We start from the raw sequence: 18036 nt of genomic DNA, 5'->3' as shown, positions 1-18036 counted from the left end.
GTTGTCTGAAGGAGTTTGTTTTAATAAATATGGATGAAAGCGCTTATAACATTTAAAATTTACTGTCTGAGTCTTGATTTACTCTTCCGCTTCTCCTTAGTACTTGTATTACTAGACTTTAAGAATTACCAGCGATTACTCTGTCAGAAGTACTCCGTGAGCAAATGTGGTGTAACTAAGGAAATTATTTTTTTAGCTCTGATATTGCCTAAACATAATAAGGCTTTGCTGAGTTTAATTCTGGTGGCTGCCAAAAAAACAGTTTCTAGAAAATTGAAATCAAAGTCTAAACCAACGATATTAGAAGTAGTGAATATAGTAACAGGGCTAACATAACTGGAAGTGGCATCTTTAGGAAAGGGTAGGAGCAATTATGTAGAAAAAAGAATTGGAATTGTGGGTACATGCAGAATAATTTTTTGGAGGAGGAATGAGGTTTAAGGGAAGGCTGAAATTGAATGAGATAACTATTTTTTTAGTTGACAGTGATTGTGTAGAAGATTATATGTGATGTATAATGTTTGCAACTGAAAATGTCAGTATGGTTTGTTTTCATTTATGTAAATGTATGATTACATATTTCGTAAGTGATAATTCAATAAAGATGCGTTTTGGTTAAAAAAAAAAAAAAAAAAGTTTATTTGCTTTTAATACGTTTTATTAGCTGAATTGTCAAACTGAGTTGAGGTCCATTGTTAGTGGAGGCCTGGCTGTCTGGTTAAGTGACATGCTTAGAGAGAGACACTAGCAAATGGAGACTGAGGGAATTAAAACCAGGACTGCATATGAAGTTCGTAGCTTTAATTCTGTGTGCTAAACTGCCAGAATTGTATGGGTGTGTGCTCTTGTATTTCAACTTTATCAGCTCTAGCTTATAGTAGACCCTGACAACACTGGCTTAAGGTATAGGCTATCAGTAGCCAAAGTGGTCTTTTACTCATGCGTGCTCACACACATCCCTATTCTGTGTACCTAATTCTGTTCTGTAGATGGCATCACCGGCATATTTATAAAGTTTTGCCTAAAGAAATATGTTATATGTGCCAAGATTCATTTGACCATTATGGCTTGTAACACAATAAAATGCCTGAGTACGTACTATGTACTACATAAGTACAGGGATCTGTTCTTCACACAGATCACTGTTAGTAGTCCATACTACTGGAACTTAACCTCTAGGTGTCCTGTACATCACTCCTGACATCTAGACCTGAGGATTGCTCCCCTGTGTAAAGCTTGCTTCCATTGTCTGCTATGTCTGAACATGCCAGTTTAGTCAGGGTCTTTTCATATTTTTACACAAGGATTTTGCTACAAACCTTTCCTTTTTGTCGAGGGGTCATTTTAATAAAGGATTTTAAGAGTCTTTTGGATGTCCATGGTGATTCGTTCGTGACTTTTTCACTGCACCTTCCAAAAGGTTGGTGGTTTTGAGGTTCAGAAGCATGTACCTATCCTATTATGGACCCTTTATATGTCCTTCCATATCACTGTTGCAGTGTTCATAACCTTAGGGATCTCCTGCCACAGATAGCCCAACACCTGGCCAGTATGCCAAAGCCTTTAGTACTTGTAGGTGATGTACTTCACAAATATGCTTCCTGCACAAGGCCTAGGGCATAAAAGGGATATATGGACGCACACACTCAGAACTTCTTAGCCGCCACTCTGAACATTATTGTTGAACGTCGGTCTGAATGCCCTTCTGTTGAGCTGGTTACCAGGCTGTATTTCAGATAAGTGCCTTGTTGGGGTTTCTTCTTACCTTTCCTTTTTTATTTTAGTGTTGGACACAAGGTCCTATCTTTGCAGACTAGCTCTTCAGATCTGGGATCTGGCTGTCCAGTATCAAGTGACTCTTTATGCAATTTGCATTCCCTTAGAGCACAATCTAGTGGCATAACAATCTAGTGGCATACTGTTTGAGCAAGTACAGCACACAAGCTCACAAATGGATGCTTCACAGAGATGTGCTCCTGGACATTGCCCATTGGTGGAGTATTCTTCAGTTGCATCTTTTTGCTTCCCCTCTGAACAAACAGCTTCCTCTGTTTTGTTCCAGAGTCCCAAGTCTGGCTTTGAAAGTTTTTTCTTTGGAAGAGGATGTTTCTGTATGCCTTCCTTCCCCCTTTCTCTGCTACCACAAGTCTTGCACAGGATCAGGCAGGACTCCCCCAAAATGATACTAGTGATTCCCTTTTAGCCTAAACAGGATTTGTTCCTCCTCCTTTCTCAGCTGGCCAGGGGCAGTCACCACAAGCTACTTCGCAGGTGGGTCTTCTCACACAAGACTTATGGATCTCTTGTCTATCCCCCCTAGTCCACACGGCTGTGGTTAATAGGGTTTTGATCCCTGTTAGGCACCTCTTTTCTGAGGACACGCTTCAGGTCCTTTAGGAGGCCAGAAAACCCACTACCAGGATCATACATGTCTAAATGGAAGAGATTTTCTATCCGGTGTCTCTCTCACCATCAGGATCCTCTATCTGTGGAGGTTTCTGTGGTTTTCCGTTGTTTGTGTGATCTGCTCAGTGCTGGGTTGGCGTAGTCTTCAATTAAAGCTCACCTGTCCGCAATTTCTGCTTGTCTGTCCTTGACACTTCCTCTGGCCTCTAGATTTGAGACCAAGCAATTTCTTAAAAACGTCCTTCATATCAGGCAACCGAGGAAGCCAATTCTGCCTTCCTGAGACCTCAATTTTGTACTTGAAAAATTGAATCGGGCTCCTTTTGAGTCTACTTCTTCAGCTTCCTTGCAACATTGTTCTTGAAAGCCAGTTCTTCTTTTGGCCCTCACTTCAGCTAAGAGAGTCTGAACTTCAGGCTGTCATGACTCTTCCTCCTTTTTTAATTTTTCCCCGAGACAGGGTGTCTCTTCTTACTAATCCTTCTTTTATATCCAAGATGGTGAATGAGTTGTCCCTTAATCAGTCTTTTCACCTTCCTTTTTTCCTTCTCCACATTCTGCCAGTGAGAAGGTTCTTCACACCTTGAATATGCGTAGACAGCTCAGATATTATTTGGATAAAGCTAAAGTTATTCACAAAATCTAAGCAGCTTTTTGTTTCCTTTCATTCCAAGTCTTTGGGTTTGGCTGTTTCTAAGCAAACTATCTCTTCCTGGATTTCCAAGTCATTTTTTTTTTTTGTTATTTTCATGGTAAATGCGTTTCCCCTTCAGTAAAGGGTCATTCTGCCCGGGCTGTTACTGCCTCTGTTGCTTTTTTCAAGGGGCTGGATACCAATTCCATGCTTGGGGCTGCTACTTGATTCTCTGTTTCATACTTTCACTAAGCATTACAAGGTGTCTGTTATTTCCAGGGCTGTTCTGCATGGGTTTCTGGAGGGCTCTTCCGTACCATTCTGCTCCCAGGCTTCTCTTGAGCTTTTGTACTCTCCCTTAAGTTCTCTGCTGGTGGGAGTAGCAAGGCTGCCTGCACGTTGTCTGGCACAAGCTGACTGGCAAAGAAAGCAGGGGCTAGCAGGATTTGCTACATTTCTGTGTTACAAGAATCTTCTATTTTTTTGTGGTATTTAAACCCCGCATTTGAGTTGGTTTGAACTCTGCTGAGGGTCATCATCTCAGAGACATTTTACAAAATTCCTGAGGATCCAAGACCAATCCAAGTGCTTCTTCATTTGTTTTCACTTACTTTGTTGCATTTGCACTTGCCCATCATTTTTAAGTGTGCCTTTTATCTAATTTATCACATTTGCACTATTTTAAAGCAGTTTACTAATTAACTGCATTTCATTACTGTTCAACTGTATTTCATTGCTGTTTACTGCAATTCATCATCTTCTCTGCAAGTGAGAGTAGCAGGGCTGCCTGGAACTTGTCTTGCACAAGCTGATTGGTAAAGAGAGCAGGGGCTAGCAGGATTGGCTAGATTTCTGTGTTACTAGAGTCTTCCATTTTTTCTTACTCAAACCCTGCGTTTGAGCTTGTTTGCACATCGTGCACTGTTTTTAACCCATTGCAAGGTATTCCAGCTACAATTTTCCCTTAGTAGCACTTGAGTGATTACCTAGTAGTACTGATCTTGGACTTCCACCCTTTACCCCTTTCCACTCTCTGGCCTCTCTCCTTCAGATTCTGACAAATATGGATGGACAATTTCCTACTGTTTCTCCTGCCAGTCTGGTTGATACGAGCATCCTGAGACAGTGTAGCAACTGCCTCATGTAAAAGGACAACCCTCTTCTACTACCACTTAGGAACACAATTTGTGAGAGATGCAGTTACGTTAAGAACCTAGAGTGTATTCTATCTCCGTCCCAAGCCAGTATATCTGGCACTGAGAAGGTTGTTAACACAAACACCACACCTCAAACACCACTCACAACTACACAACACACACCACATATGCAGAGGTCCTCAACAAAAATATACCCAAACAAAAGAGACCTCCGAGGTAAACACATACGTCAACTCCACAGCCTACCACACCACACATAGTTTACACACCAGTTTCTCAAAGCTATTAAGGCTTAACCATAAACCCAAAATGTTAGTCATAGGAGGCTCCATTGTGGGATACACAGATGTGCCCCTCACCAGGCTGGATAAGGAGAAGGTCACGATTAGTTGTTTGTCAGGTGCCAGAATCCGCCATATCACGCATGCACTCAAGTCTGTCGACAACAGGTACTGTTATGATTCTGTCATAGTCCATGTTGGCATGAATGACTTGAGGCGCACCTCCCTGGACTATATGAAGAGGCACGATTGAGCTCACTGAATGTGTCCCAGGCAGGTAGGTCCCTAGCCTTAAGCAGCATTCTACCGTCAGCCAGATAGCTGATAGAGTGGTTGGTGGCCGTAATAACTATCTTATAGGCTGGACAGACAGGGCATAGTTAGTAAACCTGTGCCAGCCTTTCCCAGGAGTGTGTGTGTGTGTGTGTGTGTGAGCTAATTGGGCAGGGACACAAAGCACTGGTTAGACAGAGGGGGTAGTGGAGATCTTGGTTTGGCCATTCGGCTGAGATCTTAACCCTACAGCTGTGACAGTGAGAAGTCTTATTGGGGATCTGGAGAAAAAGGGAGAAACCAGCCCCAGACAGACTGTGATCTCTATGTGCTCTTAAGGGAAATTGCACTTTTACTGTGTGTGTACTTGTCATCCTCCCAGTGTGTACATTCCACACTGTTGCCAGTGGTGAAGATTGAGGCTCCTTGATTACTGGGCCAGAGCAGGGGTGTCACATGGTTCATCAACAGGCAGTGGGGGGTACAATGTCCTATCACTTCTGCAGATTAGCAGTGATGACCTGGGAACTGGTTATCCAGCAGTAACGTCTCTCAAGAAAGCATACTTGCCATCAAAGCTAAGCAGATCAAAGGCACACCCACACAGGAAATCATGGACAGAGAGGTCTTCCTTTAACTGTTGTGCAGTGGGATTGTCCTCAGATCTGTTTGACTTAAGGCAACAAAGAGCTAAAACAGTTCTTAAGGAGTTTCTTGCAAAGGAGTTGAGCAATAGAGGCCTTCTCTATAAACTGGACAGAACTATTTCTTTATGCATTTCCTCTGATCCCTTTGCTCCCCAGGGTGATCCAGAAAGCAAGAGGAGGAAGGGGACAGCTCGGGAGAGAGAAGATGCCCAAGATAATCTTGGTAATGCCTTTTTGGCCCAAGCAGTACTGGTTCTTCCTGATCTTGGTCATTTTCCATGGGAAATGCCAAAAGTGCTGCCAGCAACAGTGAACCTTCTGACACGATATGAAAGGTCCTTAATACTCCCCAACTTAATGACACAGTTGTTCATTGGCTAATTCCATCTTGATGCTGTTTAAGCAGCAGTCATCTGTAGATGTGCTCAGCCTCATTAGAGAGTCTAGAAGGCAAGAAACCAGAACATCCTGCATATACATCTAGAATAAGTTTTTTCCCCACTGGTGCCAGGACACACAGGACAGGACCCAAGGATAGTAGGCATTCCTCTGTCCCTGAAATATCTCAACGAGCTTGTGACATCCCCACTCTGGGCCAGTAATCAAGGAGCCTGAATCCTCACCACTGACACTGGAGAAGGTCATTCACTTGGAATACAAATGGATGCACTCAGTATTTCCAGATGCAGACCTCTCTGCATCAAGCACAGTTTCCCTTAAGAGCACATAGGGAGCACACTCAGCCCGGTTTCTGGGTTTCTTTGTGTGTCTCCCTCCAGGTCCCCAGTAGGGACTCCCCATTGGTACAGCTACAGAATTAAGTCCTCAGCCAAGTGCCCAAGCCAAGTCCCTCCACCACTCTATCTGTGAAACCAGCGCTTCGTGTCCCTGCTCCAAGTAGCTGACACGCACACACTTGAGATTTGATTTACACACACACACACACACACACACACACACACACACACACACACACACACACACACACACACACACACACACACACACACACACACACCTGGGAAAGTCTGGCACAGGTTTACTAACTATGCCCCCTTTTGCACCGACTATAAGGTTATGTATTTTTGTTTCTTACTGAATATTAATTGAACTGAAAATTGTGGCTGTCTGTCTCTACAGTTAGTTCCCACCCCCTCCCTGTTCTTGTTTTGGTGTTAATCTTGGTGGCTTTGAAATTGCACACCCCCTTTTGTAAATTTGTATTTGAATACTCCTTCTGGGCCCATCTCATTTCCTCACTCAACTGAGTGCAGTGAGGTCATATTCTGATTTCAGGCAATCCTACTGTGTACAAAGAGAGCATTTGGGAAGAAAAAAAAATTCTAAGTTTGTTTCCTGCCTTTCCTGTAAGTACTGTAGTCCACATACAGATTTGCTGTATCCAGGACTATTTGTAAGCTTTTGAGCCCCGAAAACTTTGTGTTGGAGAGAAGCATTCTAGCTTAATTTTGTTTCTTAGAACTAGCCAGTGTTTTAGTTTCAGTACTCAAATCTGTTTCTTTGAGCTCCGCACTTAAGAACTTGTTTTAAGCACTAAATAAGCTACAAATTACTACAGCACTCAACTTTCCTCACTTGTCTAGAGGAAAGCAGTTTTTAGTACTTAATAAATAAGCACATATCCAGGCATGTCTAAGGGTAAGCTCCCGGTGTTTTCTCCTGTCTACCTGATGAATCTGGGTATCTTGGGGCAATGCAGCAATTGCCTCATGTACACAGGCAATCCTCTCCTCCTACCACCCAACACTACAACCTGTGAGAGATGCACTTATATAGCCAAACTGGAAGCAAAGCTCTCTTCACCCAAGACTGGACTAGACAGTCAAGAGGAGAAGGTAAACACTTGCACCACACTCATCACATAGTCCATCAAAACCTACACCACCAAAACACACATACACAAACACAAAACCCACACGTACATTCGCGGAGGCTCTCAATAAAAACCTGCCCAAGCAACAGGGACCTCCAAAGCAGAAACGCAAGCAAACTCCACCCCCCAACACAACCAAAATGACACATAGCCCACAATTTCAGTGTGCCACTCAACCACAGCCCATAAGGCATAACAACGTACCCAACACTCTAGTCATAGGTGACTTTATAGTCAGGCACACTGATGTTCCACTCACCAGGCTAAACAAGGTGAAAGTTACTGTCCGCTGCCTGTCTGGTGCCAGAATCTGCCACATAATGCACACACTCAGGTCACTCCACAACAAGTGCAAATATGACTCTGTTATTGTTCATGTTGGTGTGAATGACCTGAGATGTACCTCCCTGGACTACATGAAAAGAGACGTGGAGGAGCTCTCCGATCTTGTAGCCCAGGCAGGTATGACCCTAGCTCTGAGTAGCATCTTGCCATCATCCAGAATGATACCACAGTTGTTGTTGTTGTCTTTCGGCTTTTCCTGGTTAGGGGTCGCCACAGCGGAACTCCGGTCCGCTAATGATTGGCAGTAGATTTTCACGGTGCCGAGTTGCCAGCTCAACGCCCAACCTTCAACGAAGGCACGCCCATTCATGCATGTCTTTCGGAACGCCACTCGACCTGTGGGGAGGACATGCAGACTCCACATAGAAGGCACTCCCCGCACACTAGCTGAGAATTGAACGGGAGAACCTCCACAGTACAAGGACAAAATGATTGACTTCAACAATTGGCTAAGCTTCTGGTATAATTCTAAGGGGATCCAGTATTTGTCTGCCTGGGACGACATGATCGACAGACCATGATGCTTTGCCAGAGATGGCCTGCATCCGTCACCCTTGGGATTCCGGATACTGGCTAAGGCTCTTGCCACCCCCACAGTGCCTTTTTTAGGCAAAGTTCAAATGACAAATTCACCACCGTAACAGGTACAAGCAAGCAAAATCTGAGGATAATGCTACTCAATGCTAGAAGTCTAAACCTCAAAATGCACTCACTCAAGCCACTCTTTAAAATGGAGAACATCGACATCTGTGCAGTGACAGAGACCTGGTTCAAAGCTCCAGAGAGCACCCCTGCATTACCAGGCTATAATTCATACCACACCTTTCGGCCACCTAACCAAGACAGAAGCACTAAAGGAGGATGCGTGTCCATATTCATTAAGGATATCCACTCCTTCAGGCTAGTTGCACAGCATAATGCTTCCGAGATTATCCAAGTGCAACTAACTCTGGGAAAGACCGCAATCCAAATTGTAGCTTGCTATAGACCCCCTCACCACCACCATGCCCCAGGATTCCCACTCCTCATTTCTTGATACACTGGAAAATATTAGGGTACAACCCAGCATCCTAATAATGGGCGCTCTCAACTACCTCACCATTAACTGGGAAAACTACTCATGTACCAACTCTCTTGCTCAATGTTTTCTGGAATTCATAAATTCCAACGCCTTGGATCAACTTTTTCACACCCCCTCCAGGGGCTGCAATATCCTAGACCTGGTCATTACCAACATGGATGACTGGTGTTCCACACCAGAGGTCAGTTCCTCTTTGGTTATATCCGACCACAAGCTAATCACCCTAGATATCCACATCCCACCCCCACCCCGCATTAGGTAAACCACCGTAAAAAACTTCTCCAAAGCCAACTTCACACTTCTCAAGACAGAAGTAGCAAACTTCATGACACCCATGCAGATGGACAATAGAGGTACCACTGCTGAATCCTACTCAAATGCACTTTATAAGCATTTACACAAGTGCATGGATCGCGCTATCCCTAACAGAACCAAGATGCTATCCTCCAAAAAAAGGAAGCCAATCTGGTGGTCCTCTGCCATAAACAAACTCTACAACAGAAGAAAGAAACTGTTGCAAAAAAAAAGAGTAAAATCCCATGACTGGAGGAGCTCCCTGGTCAACCTCAGTAAGAAGCTGAGATCCCTCATAAAATCCTCCAAAGCTAATTACGAAAACAAAATTGCCGCTGACTCTAAAGAAAACCACAAAGCATTCTATAGCTATGTCAAGAATCTCAATGGCAACACTCAGATCTCTTCTGAGTTACAGCACAATGGCACTAAATGTACAGCACCAACTGATTTTGCCAGCATCCTGGCAGATAATTTCAGTGCTAACTTTACCCCCCTCTCATACCGGAAGAATGCAAAGTTCCTGTAATCATGGCTGCACAGGTAAAAAACACACTCTACAAAGCCAGGAACACAGCATCCATGGGACCTGACAATATTCCAGGCAGCGTTCTACACGAACTGCAGAACGAACTGGCACCCCACATAAGTACCATTTTCAGTCATAGCCTTACCTCAGGCTTTGTACCCACTGAATGGCACACCGCAATGGTTATCCCACTCCACAAAGGGGGAGCCACGAAGGACCCTGGGAACTACCGCCCCATTAGCCTGACGAGCCTGGTCTGCAAGGCCATGGAACGTATCATCATGGAACTCGTATACAAAGACATTGGTAATCTCCAAACTCTGAACTCCATCCAGTTCAGGTTTGTAAAAGGCAGATCATGTCTCCTAAACCTGATAGACTTCTTTTGAACAGTCACCAAAGCCATAGATGAGGGTAAGGTGGTTCACACAGCCTATCTAGATCTCGCCAAGGCTTTCGACACCATCCCCCACTCTGGAATTATAGATAAACTCACTAAACTAGGTATAAATCCCTATGTCACAAGATGGGTTGCCATCTGGCTCATGGACAGAACCCATGCTTTGAAAGTAGCAGACTCCAAATCAGACCTCAGGCCAGTGACAAGTGGAGTACCACAGGGTTCAGTCCCGGGTCCTCTTCTGTTAGCCTGTACTTCAGAGAAGTAGATACCAAACACAGAAGGTTTTTAGCTAACGAAGTTTGCAGATGACTGCAAACTGGGAGCCATAATCAAAACTCCTAACGATGTGGACATCCTACAAAAGGGCCTCACTGAGACAGATGCCTGGTGTCAAAGCCATGGCCTGATGCTCAGTGCCAAAAAGTGCATTGTCATCCCCTTTGGTAAAAACTCTGTACCCATGAACTACCACATAGGTGGCAGTCTACTTAACATCGAAAGTGTGATAAGAGAACCTTGGGACACAGGTGGACAGTAGTCTCTCCTTTGATAATCACATCTCCACAGTGGTCAGGAAATCCTTCTACATGGCACACCTCATCACAAAAGGTTTCTCATCCAGAAAAAGAGGTCATTGTGCCCCTCTACTCGTCACTCATTATACCCATTATAGAGTACAGCGCCCCTTTTGGTATGTACCTCACAAGACATCTACAACAACTGGAGAGGCCACAGAAATACCTCACAAAGAGGATTACTGGCCTCAAACAGATGCCCTACGCTGACCGTCTCAAAAAACTCCAGCTTTACTCAGTCGCATATCGCCTACTCAGAGGTGATCTCTACCTAACATACAAGGCTATGTCAAACCCAAAGCTGGTGGACATGCTCCACTTAAACAAATTCCAGTCCCTCTGAGCTACACGCTTTAGGGACCTAAACCTTGTCACCACAATAAACAGAACATGCTGGAAGGATAGATGCCTGTCCCAGAGACTTCCCATACTCTCGAACAGACTACCTATCTATGTCAAACAGAGCTCCTCATTAGCACTCTTCAAGAAAAATCTTGATGATTGGATGGGAAATAGGAAATTCACCCCGGGGATCACTTCTGTGGCTCTGCTTGACAGGGGCACAGGAAAATAATTTTCTTGGGTGGCGAAAGCCAGGGTACCTTTTTGGCTAGGCTTATATAGGTCCTAGGGCCAATAGCCTAGTACCTACCTATGAACTTATGAACCAGGCATTGCAAAGCCAGCTACCTAAGGCTCTTGCAAGGGTACCCAATTATACATGAACGTAATAAATTTATCTATTTACAGTACACACCAGAGTTTCCATCACAGGAAATATTTAAAAATGACAGCTGGAAAGATTTACATAGTTACAGAAAAACAATACTTGACCATTCTCACTTTGTTTTCCTGACTAATCTAAAGAGTACTAGTCCCTAGTCACTAGTGAAAGGCAAGATGAAGTGGATGAGTTCCAAGAACAGACTGCTCCTGAGACATCAGTCTCCTCTAATATTAAAACATTATTTCTGTACAGAGTGACATCACATACATCTCGTCATATGACTCCTGGTTCACATGATATCACCAACGCTAGAAGCTGCCAGGATTTTAGCTGTCAACACACAAGAGCATTGCTGAGATCCGGTGCAGGTGCTGGAAGTCATAAAACACTTCCCTTCTTCCTACAGGAGCTAATAAGCCATACGTCTTACAGACATTCTGTCTGTCTTCATTCAAAACTGTGAGATAACATCTTTATGCCCTAGGCCTAGTAGTTTCATTTTATTACTATTTTTGAAGTGTGAGATTAACCTCTTCTCTTCTGGTATCCTCTGTCAAAACAAGAACATTTAATTCAGTTAAAATAATACGTGTATATTTCTTTTCTTTCCAGCTTGGCACCCTGATACATTTCAACACAAGCAACTTTACAAATGCATTTTATGTTACACAGCCACTGCCCTACTTCTCCTGACATAGCTAGTAATACCTCCTATTATGACAGAGCTGTTTGGGGTAAGAGAGCTTATACATCAGTCAGCGTTCATCTGTTAGCTGTTTCAGTCAGTCTTCCACTAGATCTGATCCGGCTAGCTATAGACCAGTGAAACAATTCCTCCAGGAATTCCTACAGTTTTCTTTCTGTAAGTTGCTACACATCTTTATATATCTGTATATCTATATCTATCTATCTGTATATATATATATATATATATATATATATATATATATATATATATGTATACACACACACACATGTAATATAGTACATATATCTATCTATATTATCAATATATCTACACACACACCGATAGCTATATACACACACACACACACACACACACACACACACACACACACACACACACACATATATATATTCATAGGTAGGTACTAGGCTATCTGCCCGAGAGCATTTATAAGCCTAGCCAGAATGTGTCGGCTTTCGTCGCCCCATTAATTAATTAACTGATCCTCTGTCAAGCAGAGCCAATGAAGTGATCCCAGGGGTGAATTTTCTGTTACCCATCCACTTGTCAAGGTTTCTCTTGAAGAGTGTTAGTGAGGGTCTCTGCCTAATTTAGTTTGGAATTTTGTTCCAAAGCATGGGGAGTCTCTCTGACAGGAATCTATCCCTCCAGCATGTTCTATTTATTGTTGCGGCGAGGTTTATCTCACTAGAGCATGTGGCTCGCAGTGACTTGGATTTCTTTAGGTGGAGAATGTCCATCAGTTCCGAGTTGGACGTGGCTTTGTAAGTCAGGCTGAGATCACCTCTGAGTAAGCGGTATGCCACTGAGTACAGCTGGAGTTTTTTCAGTCGGGCTGCATAGGACATATGTTTGAGGCCAGTAATCCTCTTTGTGAGGTACTTTTGTGGTCTTTCCAGCTGTTGGAAGTGTCTTGTGAGGTACATCCCAAATAGGGCATTGTACTCTATGATGGGTCTAATGAGTGACGAGTAGAGGGGCACTATAACCTCTTTATTTCTAGATGCAAATCCTTTAGTAATTAGATGGGCCACATAGAAGGATTTCCTAACTACTTTGGCAATATGATTGTAAAAGGAGAGATTACTATCTACCTGGGTCCCCAGATCTCTTATTACCTCTTCTGTATTAAGGGGGCTGCCACTTTTGTGGTAATTCATGGGTGTTTCTTTTTTCCCAAACGGGATGACTATGCACTTTTTGGCATTTAGCTTGAGGCCATGACTTTGACACCAGGTGTCCATCTCAGTAAGGCCCTTTTGGAGGATGTCCGTGTCAGCCGGAGAATCAATTATGGCTCACAGTTTGCAGTCGTCGGCGAACTTGGTTAGCCATAGTCCTCCTGTGTTTGCCTGTACTTCTGAGAAGTATATGCCGAACAGTAGGGGTCCCAGGACCGAGTCTTGCAGGACACCACTTGTGACTGGTTTAGAGTCGGACCTGGAGCTCGCTATTCTTACCGTATGAATTCTGTCTGTAAGCCAGTTGGCAACCCATCTCGAGTTGTAGGGGTTTATGTTCAGGCTGGTGAGTTTTTCTGTAATACCCGAGTGGGGAATGTTGTCGAAAGCCTTGGCGAGGTCACGGTAGGCTGCGTGAACCACCTTTCCCTCGTTTATGGCCTTGGTGACTGTCTCGAAGAAGTCAACCAGGTTTAGTAGGCATGATCTGCCCTTAACAAAACTGCACTGGGTCGGATCAAGTGTTTGGAGGTTCCCAATGTCTTTGTTAATGAGTTCCATGATGATGCGCTCCATAGCCTTGCAGACCAGGCTAGTCAGGCTTATGGGGCGATAGTTACCAGGGTCAGTTGTGGCTCTTCCTTTTTGGAGAGGAATAACCGTTGCTGTGCACCATTCTATGGGCACGTAGCCTGTCGAGAGGCTGAGGTTGAACAGCGTGTTTAGGTAGGGGGGTTAGTTCATTTTGTAGTTCGTGCAAGACGCAGCCTGGGACACCATCTGGTCCCATTGACGCTGTGTTTTTGGCTTTTGAAAAGGATGTTTTCACCTGTGCGTCTGTGATTTTTGGGACACTATACTTTTCCGGTATTGTTGTGGCCTCTTTTGGAGGTGAGAGAGGGGTGAAGTTTGCACTGAATCTATCTGCCAGGATGTTGGCAATATCAGTAGGCTCAGTATATTTTGTGCTATTTTGCACTAGTTCAGTGCATATCTGCGAATTGCCACTTAGATTCTTAACATAGCTAAAGAAGGCTTTGTGGTTATCTTTTGAATCCTTGGCTATTTTTCTTTCGAAGTTAGCCTTGGGTGATTTCATGGGGGACCTTAGTTTCTTACTGATACTGATCAGGGATGTCTTTCCTTCTTGGGATTTGCTTGTTTTCTGAACTACTTTCCTCCTTCTATTGTATAGCCTGTTTATGGCAGGGGTCTACCAAACTGGTTTCCTTCTCTTAGAGGAGTGAGTCTTGGTTTTGCTAGGGATGGCACGATCCATGCATCCTTGTAGGTGCTCATAGAGTGCATTTGTAAAGGTTTCTGCATCTTGGGCAGTGTTATCCTTTAGCGTGGGGGCTGTGAAACTTACCACCTCTGTCTTAAGTAAGGTGAAGTTTGCTTTAGAAAAGTTTTTACTGTGGTTTCCGTAGTTGGGGTTGGTGGTGTGTTGTGGACATCCAGAGTGATTAGTTTATGGTCTGATCTAAGCAGTGACGGGTTGACCTCCAGTGTGGAACACGTGTCGCCCATGTTGGTGATGACCAGGTCCAATATGTTTTCACTTCTGGTAGGGGAGTTTACCAGCTGATCAAGGGCATTTGAGTTGATGAATTCCAGGAAGCGCTGGGCCTGGGAGTTTGTACTCGAGTAGTTTTCGCAGTGAATGGTAGGGTAATTGAAATCACCCAATATCAGGGTATTCGGTAGGACCTTCATGTTTTCTGGTGTCTCCAGAAAGGTGGAATGGTGATCCTAGGTCATGGAGGGTAATCTGTAGCAGGCCACAATTTGCATTGCAGATTTGCCCAATGTTAGTTGCACATGGATGATCTCCGAGGTATCATGCTGCGCCACTAATCTGGAGGTGTAGGTATCCTTGATGAATATGGATACACCCCCCCTCCTTTTGTGTTTCAGTCAGTGTTCTGTGGCCGAAACGTGTGGTATGTGTTGTAGCCCAGTAGTGCTAGGGTGCTCTCTGGAGCCTTGAACCAGGTTTCAGTTACTGCACAGATGTCGATGTTCTCCATACTCAGCAGTGCTTTGAGCGCATTCATTTTAAGATTTAAACTCCTGGCATTGAGTAACATAACCCTCAGTTTTTTTAACTGTGCTGTTTACGGAGGTGGGTTTGACTTTTGAGCCTTGCCTAAAAAAGGCACTATGGGGGCAGCAAGAGCCTTGGCCAGTATTTGAAAGCCTAGGGGTGACAGGTGCAAACCGTCTCTTGTGAAGCAACGCGGCTTGTCGAGCATGTCGTCCCAGGCTGACAGACACTGGATCCCCTTTAAATGACACCAGAAGCTTAGCCAGTTGTTGAAATTGATCATTTATACTGAGGTATCATTCTTGGTGCGGGCAGGGTGCTACTCAGGGTCAGGGTCTTATCTGCCTGGGCTACATGATCAGAGAGCTCTTCCATGTCTCTTTTCATGTAGTCCAGGGAGGAACGTCTCAGGTCATTCACACCAACATGAACAATGACAGAGTCATATTTGTACTTGTTCTAGAGTGACCTGAGTGCTTGTGTTATGTGGCGGATTCTGGCTCCTGACAGGCAGCTAACAGTAACCTTCAGCTTGTCCAGCCTAGTGAGTGGGACGTCAGCGTACCTGACTATAGACTCACCTATTACTAGTGTGTTAGGTATGTTATTTCGCCTTAAGGGCTGTGATTGTGTGGCACACTGTGTTTTATGTGTTGTCTGGTTTGTGACGGGAGGTGCAGGTTGTTTGGGTGTCTGCTTTAGATGGGTGTCTGCTTTAGAGGTCTCTGATGCTTTTGCAGGTTTTTATTTAGAGCCTCCAAGTATGCTTTTGTGTATTTTTTCCAGTGCTGTTTTAGTAGGTCTGTGTGCGGCTGGAGGTGTGGTGCTAGTGTTAACCTTCTCCTATTGACTGTCTGTTCCAGTCTTGGGTGGAGACAGCTTAGCTTCCAGTTTGGCTGTATAATTGCATCTCTCACATATGTTAGTGTTTTGTGGTAGGAGGTTGTCTGTGTACATGAGGCAGTTGTAACATTGCCTCAGGATACCCAGATTCACCAGCTGGACTGGAGAGTACACCTGAAATTGCGCATTGGTCATGCCTGAATAATAGGGTGAGCTGCTTAGTCGCTTGGTTCATGAGGGGTGAATAAAGATCCTTGCCCTGCTGAGCAGTCAGTGTCAGGATATATTAGTGCTTTCTATTAGGTCTGAGGAAGTGCTGAGCTGTAGGATGCTTTTTGAGTGCTTAAGTTGAGAGTTAGACTAGTTTCAAGGGAAAATCTGAAGAGGAGACTTAGTGGAGCCTGGAATAATTTAACCGTAGCTTACCAGCACCACCTGGTGCGCAAAACCATGCAAATGAGGTTTTTATACTAGGGAAATGAAAAAGATAGAAATTAGCCCAAAATGGTCAATAAACTACTAACTTCTGGGCTGGAACCACTCCTCCAGGAACTGATAGGTTGCTCAAAGCTCCCCACTCTCACAGGTGAACAGAGAAACTTCCTTCTATACAAGTAAGGTATGGGAAACTCAGAAACTAGTATCACAGCCCTGAATTCAGCACTAGCCTGAAAACTGGACTATACTAGCTTAGAAAGGCGAGAAACAAGGAATTTTTTTGTTTTTGTTTTTGTTTTTTTTTTTTTTTGAAAGGATTAGGTAAAAACAGTAAAAAAATACAATTAAAACAGCTTTAAACGACTACAAACAATCAGAAAAGGCTATCGCACTTTAGTGTGTAGCCTACAACAGTTAAATTATTTGAACAAAAAACACTTTTTAAAAGTGCAGGCAGTCAAATAAGTACAATATGTGAAAAAAACAAGCTTTTGAATCACAATAAACGCCGGAAAATATATATATGCACGTACACATGTAGATATAGATATATAGAATATTGATGACACACTGCATTAATTTTCTTTTTTATGGGAGGGGCCATCCAAAATTGCCCATATTTTCTGGCTCAGTTTTGCAGCTAAAACAGTTTATGGTAAAACTTAAATTAAAAGATCAGCTTCTTCCCCTTTTCTTGGGTATCTTCTCGAAGATCAGTCAGTGTGGTTAGTACTTACTTGTTTTTTTTCACAATAGCTACATTATACCAGTATTCAGAGTTTAGGTAGGCACTGATTAAAAAAGAATATTCTGATGGAAGGAAAAAAATATATAATTAAACATACTCCCATAAGAACAGACAGTGATTTGAAGCTTGTGAATGCTATCTACCAGTAGTATATGTCTTAATTTTGTGTACCTAGTCAAGCGCTTGGCAATATTTAAAATAGATTTCAGTTACAAATTAATTGGCATTAATACTGCAGTTGTCTTATTTTTTCCCTTCAGGCAAATACAGATTATTTGCTACGGGAGTATAGCTCACGAGGAAGCAAAATATCTGACCTTAAGGTAAGGAACATAATAAATGTTTGCAGAGAGTAGATGATATTCATTTCACGGCTGATGTATAAACAGCAGTACTTTGATACATCACTCTTGTTTTCATATAAATGGACAGAATACATTATAATATTTGCATTAGTTTGCTTTTCCTGTATTTTGTATTGTATTGCAGATATAAACACATTTAACATTAATTTTCTCAGAATCTCTTTTGTGTGATGTTCCACGCTATACCTTAAACCTACATTTCACTAGTTACAGAATAATTTCAAGGTTTATCTGCTCTGAATGATCTTTTTGCACACTGAGTCTTCACTGCATAATTAAGGATGTTGATCAGAATGCTTTGTAAAGCTTCTAAGTGTGCCTGCAGTCATCTGCCCATGAGTCAGGGCCACTGCAGGGAAATGTTTTTTTTGCCTGAAGCCAGAAGCTAGATGACATTGTCAGTAGCTATCACAAGCAACAGCAACTTCTCAGCATTGGGATTCACTAATGTCAGAGAGA

The 18036-nt window shown here is 43.3% G+C and overlaps 1 protein-coding gene across 4 annotated transcripts in view; it reads left to right on the top strand.

The window, feature by feature from the left end:
- The window catches only part of TIPRL (TOR signaling pathway regulator), a 443844-nt gene that overhangs the window by 344736 nt on the left and 81072 nt on the right, over positions 1-18036 (top strand). For all 4 annotated transcript variants that reach the window (XM_044072347.1, XM_044072348.1, XM_044072349.1 and 1 more), the window contains exon 7: positions 17473-17535. In XM_044072347.1, coding sequence (XP_043928282.1) covers positions 17473-17535 — 63 coding nt within the window. The remainder of the gene's footprint in view (positions 1-17472; positions 17536-18036) is intronic.

This window comes from Protopterus annectens, chromosome 5.part0 (assembly GCF_019279795.1).
Source record: "Protopterus annectens isolate FY-2018-M chromosome 5.part0, PAN1.0, whole genome shotgun sequence".
Lineage (NCBI taxonomy): Eukaryota > Metazoa > Chordata > Ceratodontiformes > Protopteridae > Protopterus > Protopterus annectens.
This window is presented reverse-complemented; position numbering and strand designations above follow the sequence as displayed.